At 41.7% G+C, this 13561-nt stretch overlaps 1 protein-coding gene across 1 annotated transcript in view; it reads right to left on the bottom strand.

The window, feature by feature from the left end:
* IPO8 (importin 8) overlaps nt 1-9984 on the bottom strand; it is a gene marked incomplete at both ends in the record, with an annotated part of 46120 nt that extends 36136 nt beyond the window's left edge. The window contains 2 exons of the mRNA XM_082009686.1: nt 1328-1409; nt 9901-9984. Of these exons, the coding sequence (XP_081865812.1) occupies nt 1328-1409; nt 9901-9984 (166 nt within the window). The remainder of the gene's footprint in view (nt 1-1327; nt 1410-9900) is intronic.
* Between the last annotated feature and the right edge of the window lie 3577 nt (nt 9985-13561).

Below are 13561 nucleotides of genomic sequence, written 5' to 3'. Positions count from 1 at the left end.
TGCCTCAGTACTAAAATGCCTGTAGGCATTCTTTAGGAAACATAGGAAATATGGTGTAAGACATAAAAGGAATGTTCTTAATAAACTCTTATCCCTGTACTATTTTGGCTGATTATTAGCTAGGGTTTTAAAGTACAAATAAGATATCCTTGGGTACAATCATTTTTTTTGGTGATGACAAATTACAAAGTATGAAAACATGTAGTTTGTAAAATATTTTATAGGAGCAAGTGGAAAAATAGTTCTTTGTCTATGATGTGCCAGAATATTCAGGCAAGAAACAGGCCCAGAAAGACCAGCCCAAGACTTTACTTTACTTTGTCCATAGATCTTGTTATTATACAAATTATTGGCTTTTAAAAAATTCCCAGGGAAATCTGTTGACTTACAAATGTAATTTAAATGTGTTTTTCTATTTTACAGCCCTACTCTGTGAAAAATGAAAAAATTAGACAAACATTTTAAAAAGTATGTTCTACATGCTTGTTTTTTTCCCTGAATTAACTGAAATGAGAGATTAATTTATTAAAATGACCTTATTGAGTGTAGATTAAGCATCAAATTTTACTACAGAATGGTTTAACAATGCCATTCAAAGCTGGATTATCTTTGAAAAAATAAACGCCAGCATGACAAACAGCATATGTCAGCATGCCTCAACGCACTCAGGGGATTAATAGGATCTGTAAAAAAAAACACAACAGTGCTTCTATGGGAAATGCTGTTCCATAGAATAAAAACAGAGCTGTGAACGAAACAGTATTCACCAATTTTTTGAAAAAGCTGAATATTTTCTGTATCTGTCAAAAATATTGTACAGGAGTAGTTAAGATAGATTATGAGAAGTTATACTCTGATCTTACACAAATGTAAACCCTGAAGTTAACTGCATCACCATACCGGAACTCACACACACAGCTGGGCAATCTTTCTAGACATGCTCAGACTATAAATTTATTCACATGAAATCCACTTTTCTTTAAATTCCCACTTGTCTTAGCATCACTACTTCTTCATCAACAGGAGGAAGAATACCTAAGGCTCCGTGGGTACTCAGTTTTGAGCAGAAATCATTCTCTTTTCATATCAGCATCACAGCAATCCAGTAGTGATTGTTAGAAACACAGGGAAGCCAAAGGAGGACTCTACCCTATACCCATGGCTTTATCTGACCATCATGTAGGAACGAAACGGCAAAGATCAATCCTTATTTCCACATTCAGAACAAACGTGAACTTACTTACATTGCAACAGCTCAATACTCTGTTGAAATAACTACCAGACTGAGTTTCTACTGAAAGAAAATGAAGCAAGGAATTTATCTCACCTGCTTGACGCACTGGAAATTCAACTTGATCTGATACTATGATTTGCAGTAGACTTGGAGCAAAATTGATGATCTTATAGGACTGGAATACATATAAAACACAGTTAGCAAATCACTATGTTTAAAGACAACTGTATTACCAAAAGCTGAATAAGAAATACAAACTAAGGATTTTGTAGTGTTCTTTGACTCTCCTCAAGTATGAAAGGTTTTCGCACCTGGATTTACCCAGATCTGCAGCAATCCAAATAATTACTTGTAAAAGCTGAGCATACAATGGCACATGGGTGGAATAAGTAATGTGACAAGGCTCTCTATTAGAGATTAGTGATAATGAATATTTAAATAATTCTGAGAATGCATAATGAGAAGCACTTCAGATCTGTCTTTGAATTATTTAACTTAGTCTCGTAAGTCAAATGGATATTGACATGCTTCATCAATACATATCATTTATTTGCAAAATAGATTGTGCTATAATAGCAAAACTGAGTTTTGAAGAGAGTAAGAAAACCATTTAAAATTATTTTCAAGTGTAAACAGCATCTGCATTAGCCATATATTATAAAGCTATCTTTTAACAATCTAGATGTATAGTGCATCTTAACTGAGGATGTATAGTGCATCTTAACAGAGAAATAAAAACTGGGGAAACACAGTGGAATAACTATTTTTAATTAAAATCAAACACAGATAACATTTCAAAACCCACAGCCTTCCTGGGAACTTTTCAAACACTACATCAGCCATGCAGCTGAAGAATTTCAAAGAGAAAATAATGTTCACTGAACTTCTGAGCAAAGCATGCCCGGTTTAAAAGATGTGAAAATCTGATAGCATTATACTGCTGTCATTCAACAGGGGTCCTACAACGTGAAGAATCATTGACTCAGCATGGTGCAGTTACTGCTAAGCCTTGGCAACACCAGTAGTTACTAGTACGTCAAATCTTTCATCACTTAGATCCATGTGCTTTGTGTTCAAAGAGAGATGTTTCTTGGGGCTAGATGGCAGAAGCTTTCTTTATTTCACTTTTTATAGTATTTCTTTCCAACTAGATTATGCCTGGCAGTTCTGTGGCTGTTTCCAGAGCTGTGCTCTAAGTAAAAGTATACTACGTCCTCCCATAAACTTTGCCTCATTCAAAAGCTGTGAAATAACAGCAGGTTACTCTTCATGTACCCAGTTCCTTGATCTAACATTTCTATAACGAGGTAAAATTACATTGCTTTCATGATGCCTAAGTGTAACAGCTGCATCACAACACTATTATTCAATAATTTTAGCAAATCACTTAACTTTCTGGCCCTCATTTTAGTCATTATAATGATAGTGTAATTCTAACCTACTCTATGCTCAGAGACTCATTTGATGTTTATAGAGTAGTCTGAGATCTCAGATAAAAGCAGTAATGGCAAATCAAAAGTATACTGTCTTGCAATTCCCTTCTCTATAAACTTTAATTATCCATAAGCGATGTTCAAAATAAAGTAAAAGCTGTTAACAGACAGCACAGGAACTCCATTTATCTACAGACACGCTGAAATACCAGCTTTCAACGTCAACTGGTTGAAGCATACTGGATTCCAAAGGTCAGCTTTTAATTGCATATACTGGAGTCCAGAGCTTGTACTTCAGTTGCTACCAGACCGAATCTGTACAACGTTGGTGGGTTCTGACCCACAGGGCTGTGGTAGGCTGCAGCAGCCTCCAGCACTCAACACCCAACTCCCAAGGAGGTACAGAAAGCACAAGGGAACCCAGCAGCACAAAAAACCAAAAAGTGCATGAACTCTAATTGTCCTTTTTCTTCTAAACAGTGCCAATATGCTACCTACCCTCAGCCCCAATCTACACACGGATTTTACCACTATAAACACATTAAGAGCACAACCATTTTTGAGGTTGCTTTCTTGTTGTTTTTCTGCAATATTCCTACCAGTATCACATTTAGGGTGGACACAGTGATAACAGTATAAATTATTTCCCTTTCTCTCTGCAAACAGCTTTTACTGAATCTACATTAAAGTCACTACTACTCCAGGAAGCTTTATTAGTACCATTTGTGCTGGCGCACAACCGCTATCCCTGAAGTTTTGCCAGGATATATACAAATACGGTTACTTGGCCTGAACAGCAAATCCTCTCAGCAAGTGCCTGGACTGACAAAAGACATGTTACGCAGAAGGTATGCACAGCGTCTCAGAGGAGGCCCCATCCCTACCAGCAAACTGCTAGGAGGGTTTCTTTACACTTTACATACTAACACCCCTAAAGAGATCACAAGGACACAGTATAAAATTCCCACTAAATCCTTCTATTCTATGCTATGGTCATTACCATAATTCACATTTTTACACAGCTTCGTTTTCTACTCATTATCAGAAACATGAATACTGTAGAGATAGAGAGATTGTGTGCCCATTTTAGAAACAAGACACCCGGTTCTGTTCTATTTGCGAAGCTCAAATACCATCCTGCTCATTTGCGCAGCAACAAACCCGGTCAGGAAAACTACACGCCGCTTGCAATTTTTTGAACAGAGGACTTTTCAAAAAGCTGCATGCAGCAACATTTTTCCTATACCAGCACATTCTTGTTGGTTTAGTTGTCATGCTAATTGTGATCTTGGGATGTATCCTTTCCCTGCCTTGCTCAGGAAACCATACAACAGGCTCCTGGGCACCAGCAAGTAAAGCTGTACGTATCAAGCAAGGAGGTGCAGAGCAATTGCCAGGTGTGCACTGTGTAAATGGAAAGAGACAAGGAAGAGACCTCGGAGCTGGATGACTTCAGCAAGACAGTTATTTGTATCGTTAAAGCCGCACCTGAACTTTTACTGAGGGAGAGCAGGAATATCGTCAGTCCCACAGAAGGAATGGAAAGCTAGCTGCTGATTTTGAAGAGCCGTGCCCAGGAGCCGCAGGGAGGCACCAGATGGCTGAAAAAGACCTTCAGCTCAACTCCCGTACAACACAGCACGCTGCTTTGTACAGTTTGTGAATAATTACATTGCCTTGAATTCATGTTGTTGTGATTTGGTAAAACTTTCTATGAAGGTGTTGATCAATGGGGGCATATGTTTACTTTGAAGGAGAAAGTGCAAGTTTTTGAAAAATGAGCTTTCACTGAGTACTTACAAAGAATGATTATTTTAAAGCTGTGTAAAACACATACTGACTGCTTTTGCATGAATCACAGGTCAGAGCATTTATGCTAAAAAGACCCCAAAACGTCACTTAATTTTCATTGGGATTAAGAGGATGGGACACAGCATTGTGCAAGGCTAGCGGCTAAACTGTGAGAGGCATACAGCACTGGTAAGATACAACTGGGTAAATTTACAGCGATGACCAAGGAGATGCATATGTCCCCACAATCTCATTCCACCTTTGTCCACTCTCTCAGGATCTGTGCACTGCAGACATGTAGCTTTCTGCACTCTGTCCTTTCACCTTTGGCCTCACATGCATTCTTCCCCATCTCAGCATCACAGCTCCACTCTTCAAAAGCTCAGAGAACATATCATTTTTGCCTACTTCCTCTTCCATTTGATTAGGCATAGAACAGATGATACCCAAGAAAGCCTCAGATGGGCCACTGAAAAACATTAAGATGAACACTATCACCTGTAAAGGACTAGAACACGAGGAGAGATAAGCAGGAAAAATATACAAAAATTTCCCCAAATGGATCCTACTGAAGCAAATAAATACTTTTCACATCTAATATTGAGATTTGTCTCCCAGTTTACCATGCATTATATACTACTAATCTCATTTCAGTAAGCATTATTCTTGTGTCTTGTTTGCTGTTGTATTTAAAGCCCACAGCAAGCAACTGCTCCCAGGTCTCGTTTGTCAGTGACCATCCTACTGCACTGATGGCAACCACAGTGGCTGAGTGCAGAACAGCACTGGACGGAACTTCTTCCCCTGCAGAACGGTGGGATGATCTAGGACAATGGATATGGAAGACTGGAGCCTTCTCTCAGGTTCATTCTGAATGTGAAGCCAAGACCATCCTTCTCTGCCAGCGATAAACATCTCTTTCTCTGTATCTCTGAATCCAAGTATGACACAAAAAAATTGCTGAAAAATCAAGATGCTACATCTTTCTTTGCAAAGACAAACACAGAAAAGAAATTTGTACCTTGAATACATATGCAATAAACTATTCACAAAGATTATTTTAAGGCTTATGTACATTGGACTTGAATGCTCAATTATCAGGTTTACTAAGCTTTATTTTCTCTTTGCTGTGCACTGAAAATGTGTTACTTAGAAATTCCATCGGTATTTGTCACACTCGGGAATATTTTTGCAGTTGTTAATAGTACTTTCTTCTTGTTTTTTATACTGTCAGTCACAGACAGTTGTTAAAAACAAAATAGACCTTCAGCTGACACTTTCTTCTTTCCCTGTCTACATGCAAAGGTATTGTGTGGGGAGGGCTTTCATACACAGTGAAAATCGGCATGTGTAAGAACCTACCTGAGCTTCGCTTCTTTGTAGGTTCTGCTGTCAAATTTATCCAGTCTCAAACAAACCCCACTTTTCACAGACCTTCTGCAAGTCAAATTCCTCATGCAAGTCAACTTCCTCATCAAATCAGTCTTCAATACAAGTACCTGAGATTCCTTCCTCTAGATAACATGAGGTGCTCATTGTTACTTTCAGAGTGGCCTTAAGATCCCTCTCTACTATGGCAGCCAGCTCAACAAAATGTGGAAGATATGGAAGGAAGCCCAACTTTATTCTGGACTCTTCTGCTTTTGTGCAATCTTCTCACACTTCTCCCAGCACTGCTGCTCAGTTCCCATCAAAGCCAAATTCTGCAACTCCTTCTCAATATTTAAACAAACAGCTGGGTTTCTGCAATTGTGTTCTTATTTTCCGCTTTGTTACAGGCTAAAGAAACGTATTGCAGCAGGTTAAGCCAATTAAGATTAATGCACAAAAATTGCATGGTAATCCTATCTGAACTGGAATCACGAGATCACTTTTTATGTTCACCTAATCAGACAGTACATTCCACAACACTCCGAGAACTGGCACATGAAAGCAGTATTTAGTCATTAAAAAAAACTCCAAAACAGCAAAAGTCCCTGAAGTCCATGAGACAGACCTAAAAACAGTAACAGCCTAGAATAGATATCAAAGAAGGGTGCACAGAAATTTAGTATCTTTTTTGGTGAGATAATTGACTGGTCTAAAAAGTACAGTGTAATTGATAAATACACTCATGAAGTGCACCCGATTATGATGTGACAGAGCTGAAGAAAAAAATGGGGAAGATGAAAGAAAAAGAGGGGGATGGAAAGATGCGTACACTTCAAAAATCAAGAGGTTAGAAGGGAAATGACAGCAGTTACATGATAGAGATTACTGACCTGGCCAGAAATTACTGCTCTAGTTTATCAAGAATCACATTTCAGACAAATCCCACACTTAGAGTTATGTTCAGGTCACCAACAGAAGTGAAGTTTGTCAATGACTCAGAAGTAGCATGTATCATCCAAGGAGAAAGATCAGAAAAACCCTACAAAGAACGGAATGATCTTTAGAACTGCACCAACAAAAATGGAGTGGGGTAATAGGACAAAGTACATGGTCATGCACTCAAGGATAATAGGAATTTGTCCTAAAAGCTTGAGGTTTCTTAGTGAGGAAGAACCAGAGGATAAAAGGACTTTAGTATATTAAGTGGAAGAAATATGTAGGCGTTGGACACGAAATAGATAATTGTAGTTTTAGGATGTATCAAGTAAGGTATTAGTGGCACTGAGTGTGAGACTTTCTGGAATGCTGCAAACAGAAATGACCAGATTGCACAAGAAATATTAATTCAAAGGGAAACAAGTACAGAGAAGAGCTGTGCTCTCCTATTACTAGATTTCATAAATTCAATTTTATGATAAGGCAAAGGAAATACAGCCTGTTGAGGCTAGGAAAACAAGCCGGTAGGGATCAGCCTTTAACAAGTATGTCAGAGCAAGTACCAACAAACCTACTCTAGTTAAGAAGTAAGGTTGGCACAAATGGATATAAGTGGACCGTAAATTAATTTAGGATGTAAACCAACACTTGTTCCTAGCTGCGGAAGGAACCAAATTCACAAACAGCCTTCCAATTGATATAATAAGGGGGGGGGGGGGGAAATCTTGATTCCATTTCTTAATGCAGTTAGGTGATCATCCAGAAGGTAGACAGCAACTTCACTGATTTAGCTCTATCTTTACACAGGTGCAGGAACTTACAGAAGAGAAAGAGGCATTTTCAAACATGCTGGGACTTTTTACAAGTAGGCAAGCTTTCATTCATTTTAACTCCATTCCCTATGCTCTACACTGTAAGCAAATTATGGAGTCAGGACTATTATATTGATCTAAAGGACTTTCTGTATTGGTACAAGCGATGAGGTGCCTACAGAGAGGTGCTATATTGGTGGACTAGCAGGATTTATGCTCTCTGGGAAGCTCTTGTCACTACCTGGATTCAAACTTGAAAGCAAATGCACACTGCAGACGGGCTAACACAGAAGAAGCTTTACCTCAATACCCGTTAGTGTGTATCAGAAGCAGCATCACTTCAACTAGTGCATGGAATAAAGGTGATCCCTGTTCTGTTTGGCCATGTGTGGTATTACCACTTCAAGCACTTATTGTTGGAGGGTTTTCTGTTTGGTTGGTGGATTGGTTCCTTTGCTAAAACAGCATCTGGATTCCAGTACTTGCAGGAACACAGTTACATGTCAACACTATCATTAGATACATGGGAGTCTTACACGTTACGTCACTTTGAAGTCTTGCTTCAAAAGCACTGGAAGGCCTCAAGATGTCAAAGGCCTACGTTAAGTGACATTCCTCAGGAGCACTTTTGTTCCACTCATCCAAAGAGTTATGTCAAACCCATGTCAGTCAGATACATTCATTTAGTAGCAGGAAGCCTACACAATAATAGGTATGTCTTAATTTCAAGATTCATTCTTTATAATACTTAGAAAAGAGAAAAAGTGTCAGCTATTTTAAATAAATCTCAACCTGTTCTTGATAAATATACTTGCACTCTTGAATCTAAACCCTGTGTCCTTCATGAGAATTACATTATTCATCACTTGAACTTAAAAGATTTTACAGACCTCAATGTTAAAATACTTTCAAAACTCTTCCTGAGCTTCACAGTACTTATTGGTGATGTTAAAATGACAGTGTTAGGAGCAGGATGCAGAAATGCTGACAGCTGCCTCTCTGTTCTGAGCCTGACAAACATGCAGCAGCTTATTATTTTAATTTTGATTCCTGTGAACAGGTTGCTGGCAAATATTTGTAATTTCCCTCTCAGTGCTTAATAGCAGGGATAAAAATAGGCACTGATGAATTTTCAAAGTAACTATGACAAATAAAGAAAAAAGTTTTGCATTTTCATCTAGCTATCCACAAGAGCATTCTCAATGCCCAACACTTAATCCACTGATTTACTAAAGGAACTTGCCAACTGCTAAAGCAAGGATTAGCCATAGCTAATTCTGAAGGAGTTTTAAGTTGCCTAAATATAAAATTAAGCCAGAGCAGCAATCCTGAAGTAGCAGTAATTTCTGACAGCCAATTCTCGTTGACCGTTTTGTTAACACACAAACATGGTCAAAAAAATCCAAGTCCTCTGATAGAGTTGATCAAGTATTCCATCGAAGTAGAGAGGTTAAAGCTGTAGTAATGTTGTGCAAGGGAACTTTCTCTTTTATCCAGTGTCCAAATCGAGACTGTGGTCACAGTTTTGATTCAGTGCATGCTGCCACTACATTAACCGTGGGATGCTGTGATAAATACTACCCACAAAAATGTAACGTGCCTTTCTCCCAGGTTTTACTTGGCATACTGCTGAACGGGACAAAAGGAATCCCCGAGAGTCACTGATACCTATCGTCCCCAAGAGGGAAGAGACCGGTCTGAGCAGCGCGGAGCTCCACGGCATTCCTTCCAGCACCCAACACAGACCGTGCGCGCCCAGGCCCCGCCGAGGGTTAGATTGCCGCACTTCGGTACGCCGCGCTCCCAGGGTCACAAAATTAAGGACAGCGCTGAGTGAGGGCAGCCATCCCGCCCAGCCGCCGGCGGCCGGGCACCTACGGCACGGGCCAGGGCCCGCGCTCCTCGCCCGCCTCTCGCAGCGGCAGACCCCGCACCGGGGGTCCCGGCAGCCGGCCCGGGGCGGCCCTGCCTCCCCCTGCCAGGCCGCCCCCGCCCGGCCCTGCGGCCGAGCGCCCGCTGACAGCCGGCGCGGAAGGGCCCGCTCCGGCCGGGGATGCCGCCGCCGCCCCCCGCCCCACTTTCCGCTGCAGCCCGCGCGGGGAGAGGGCGGCGGCGCGGACCCCCACGTCCCCAGCCCCTCGCTGCCGGGCAGAGCGGGCGGCCCCGCCGCGGACGAGGGGGCGCACCCCGACACCCCTGCAGCGCCCCCCGCCCCTGCCGGCGGGGTCGGGCGACCCCGTGCCGCGCGGCGGCCGGGGTGAGGCGCGGCGGGGGCGGGGCAGGCCGCCGGCGGGTCCCGGCCGGGGCTGGCCGCCTCCCTCACCTGATTGAGCTCGTTCTCGGCGGCGATGCGCAGCTTGGGGTCTATGGTGCCCTTCAGAGCCTGGATGATCCTGTTGGGATCCATCTTCCCCTTGCCTCGCCGGCAGGCAGCGCTTCCCCGGGGGCAGGAGGAGGAAGAGGAGCCGCCGCTAGCGCCGCCGCCCCCCCGTGCCACAATCACAGGCTCGTGTCCCCCACCCCCCCCGTCCCCTCTCCAGAGCCATTCACCGGTTTGCGACAGCTGGGTATCGGGAAACGGGCACTGCTTTACGGCCGCAGCGCCTCCTTCTGGCTTCGTGCCCAGGTAGGCGAGAGGTGGTCGCCATCTTGTTGTACGGACAAAAGTCAGCTGGGATAAGTCGCGTTGGGTGGCGGCCATGTCGCGGTACGGAACGCAGGCTGTGGAGCGCGCCGTGCCCCTCTCGCCGAGGGGGAGAGCGGCCGGGGAGGCCGCTGTGCGCACGGTGTATGTGCGGCTGCTGGCTCCTCTCGTGCAGGCTCTGCATTTAGGGACGCACCTGCCCGTTCTTCATCCCTGGAGACAACCACAGGAGTCCCAGCTGGTAGCAAACGCTCGCTGTCATGGCGATGGAGAGGGCTGCAGACGCCACGGCAGCGAGCGGACGGCTGGGCCGGGGGTGGCTGGGGCCCCGCACTTCAGCCTGTGCACAGCTGCCGCTACCGCAGTTGTGTTGAGGCACCTGCAGCCATCGCTGCTTGGTGGCCTCTTTGGTCCCTCACAGCAGGTGACAGCACTGGCTAAGGCATGCCCATCCCACAGACATGTGGGTGCACAACCCGCAGGATGCTTCCAGACCCTCTGTGCCATCTCTTCGCCAGCACATACTTGAACTGCACTTAAAAAAAATCCTAGTTTTCCTTACAAATAGTTTACTTCTTTTCCTAGTAGTTTTCCAGCTCGAGTACCAGACTTGATTGTTCTGTATGTACTGTCACGTGAGTTGCTTGCACAAACACCAAGACTGAATGGCAGCAAGGTCAATTCCATGGTGGTAAACCGACATTAGGTACCTGGATAACCAGGTGAATAAGGTATGTGCTACTGCACAAGACAGGCTCGCAACATGCAGGAAGAAAGAAATTTTCCGGAAGGCACTTCCTAAAATGTGCAGTTGGGGGACACATCACAATTCCTACCATGCTTCTGATACTTATCTTCCTCATTATGTAGATTAGTAGACCCTGAAAATGGTTTGTTTATCTTAATGGTGTTTGTTTGCTTGTGAAAGTCGGTGGAATGTGCTTACCACTCAGGCTTGTCAGGAACATAAAACACTTCTAACTGCAACCGTTCATCCACACTGTGATTTGCCGCCTCTGTCTTCTATTTCTCCCCATAAATCCTAGAACACACAGGTGAACCAAAGGAAGATTTAAACATCCGTGCAGGTATAAGATGACTATCAAAGGTGCAGTTCACAGACCAACAGCATGCCAGAAAAACCTCATGACTAATATGATGTTAATGAGCCAAATCCTTTAGTTACTTCTGCAGGTGATGTTTACATGACATTTACAAACCAGAGACATGTTATTAACTGGTGGAAAGAACAGAAGGACGATTTGCTGTGTTCTGGAAGAGTCAAACACAGGGGCGATTACAAGATCATATAGATGCCTTAAGAACACAATTGGACAGTGTGTTATTTGTTCATTGTAATCACAGTATAAAATGTCATTTCTCATTAAGGCTTCTCAATTAAGAAAACAGCAGTACTTCCCTCAACTTATATATTACCCGACCTATACCGAAGAGTAGTATTCTTAACAATGGTGAATGCACAGGATTGCCATTTATGGCAGGGACACACTTCTCTAACCAAGGGGGCTGTATGGTAGTGCTTGCCACAACATCTTTACTGCCACTAAATAAGTTGCTAAGTTGCTTACAAGGAAAATGTTAAGGCATCTAATACTGTAATCATTAATAAAAAAAAAAACCACCAACTTTCCCATAATCAGTTTGCTTAGAATAAAAGAAGAATCTAGCTGTAAACAGGAATTACACCTACCTAGAATTCAGAGATTGTGGTTTTCTTTACTTTTTGAAGTAGTACAGATTATTATCGCTCAAGAACTGTCTTTCTGTTCTCCAGTAATGCAGCTTTACAGCATCTAGCAAGAAATTGTAGGTACTTTTGTTCACCTTTTCATTTCTTCTTAGAAGCAAGGAAGAGTACGTTCAGTAATCATAGAATATATCAAACAAAACCCAATGTGAGTGTAAAAAGTATATATTGTTAACGCTGGTAATTCTTTGTCATTTTGCCATTTTGGTTAGGGCAGTAAATAAGACTAGCCCAGTGAAAAATGCCCATTTTAAAGATCTTGAATCATGTATAATACTAAAAAAAAACACTTTAAAGGATTTTAGTGTTACACCTTTGCTTCCTTTTCCCAAATTAGCATGTTATGGACAGTTTAAAAGCAGTTCTGGTTTATTTGGTTTCTGTGTATTCATCTGAGGTAGGAAAACTTAAAAGTTACGAAATTTATTCATTGAAGAACTTTAGTCTGGTGGAGCTAGTGATGTAAAGCTTATCAATAAAGAACAAAATATGCTTAAAGGCTATTTTAACACTGTCAAATGTTTTGCAGAATTTTATTGCACTTGCCACTTGTATTTAAAATAGCACTTTTAACACACAATATTCACTACAAAAAAAGTGGAAAAGATTTTACACCAAGGATTTTGCTTTTAAGACACGCTTTTTGTGCACACAGCCATGAACAAGGCCATGCCATCAAGTCTCTAAATCAAGTAACATCTAGTTCAGTAACACTTATTTCCTTTGTAATATGTCAGCAGTGATCTAGTTGTGAATAGTATTGTTGCAAGCATTTTAGTCTACCTGTGCGCTGGGTTTGATGTTTGCCTGATATTTCTTTCTGTAAAACATGAACCTCCACAGATACCAGTCACTATGTTATTCCAAAAATAGGTTTAGTCATTAATTGAAATATTTTTATGTAACTTCAAAAACTTCAAGATGAAAGTAAGTTCTTATAAACAAGAACTCATATACCTTTTTGTTAGAGCAAAGATTCTGTTAATAATTTGGCCTTCATCTACTTCAAAATAATGGATCTGGAACTGAAGTAGATTTGATTTTTTTTTTTAATCTGTTTTGCTACTCTGCAAAATTAAGGAATCTGAGGTAAGAAATTCTGAGATTTTCTTGTCAGCTGTCTAACACTGCTGCTGAGAGAAGACCCAATGTGAAAAGGACAAAGGATATACAAAGAAACTAAAACCAAGTAAATGAAGTCCCAGTTGCACCAGCATGCAACTAGAGAAAAAAAGGATGAGAATAAAAGGGATGTGGGGAAGATAAGGGAGAGCAAAGTTTTGAGGGGTTTTTTTTTGGTTTTTTGTTTTTTTTTTAGCTCCAAAACTCTCCAGGTGCACTGTAATAAGAGTTTTATGAAGGACTTAGAACAAGCAACCATATTTTGAAACTCAGTAGCTGAAACCAAGGATTTCTAAAGCAAGGTAAGTTTGACCTCAACAAAAAGCAGACCAAGTTCCTGACAGAGTTGCTATCAAGATACCTTGATTAAGTTCAAGAACTTTGGGCAGTGGAGAAAAACTAGAAAAGCCTTACATATTGCAGGTTACTTAGAATTAGTCCTTTGACTTT

Source organism: Phaethon aethereus, assembly GCF_964289735.1.
Source record: "Phaethon aethereus genome assembly, chromosome: 1".
Taxonomy (NCBI): Eukaryota; Metazoa; Chordata; class Aves; order Phaethontiformes; family Phaethontidae; genus Phaethon; species Phaethon aethereus.
This window is presented reverse-complemented; position numbering and strand designations above follow the sequence as displayed.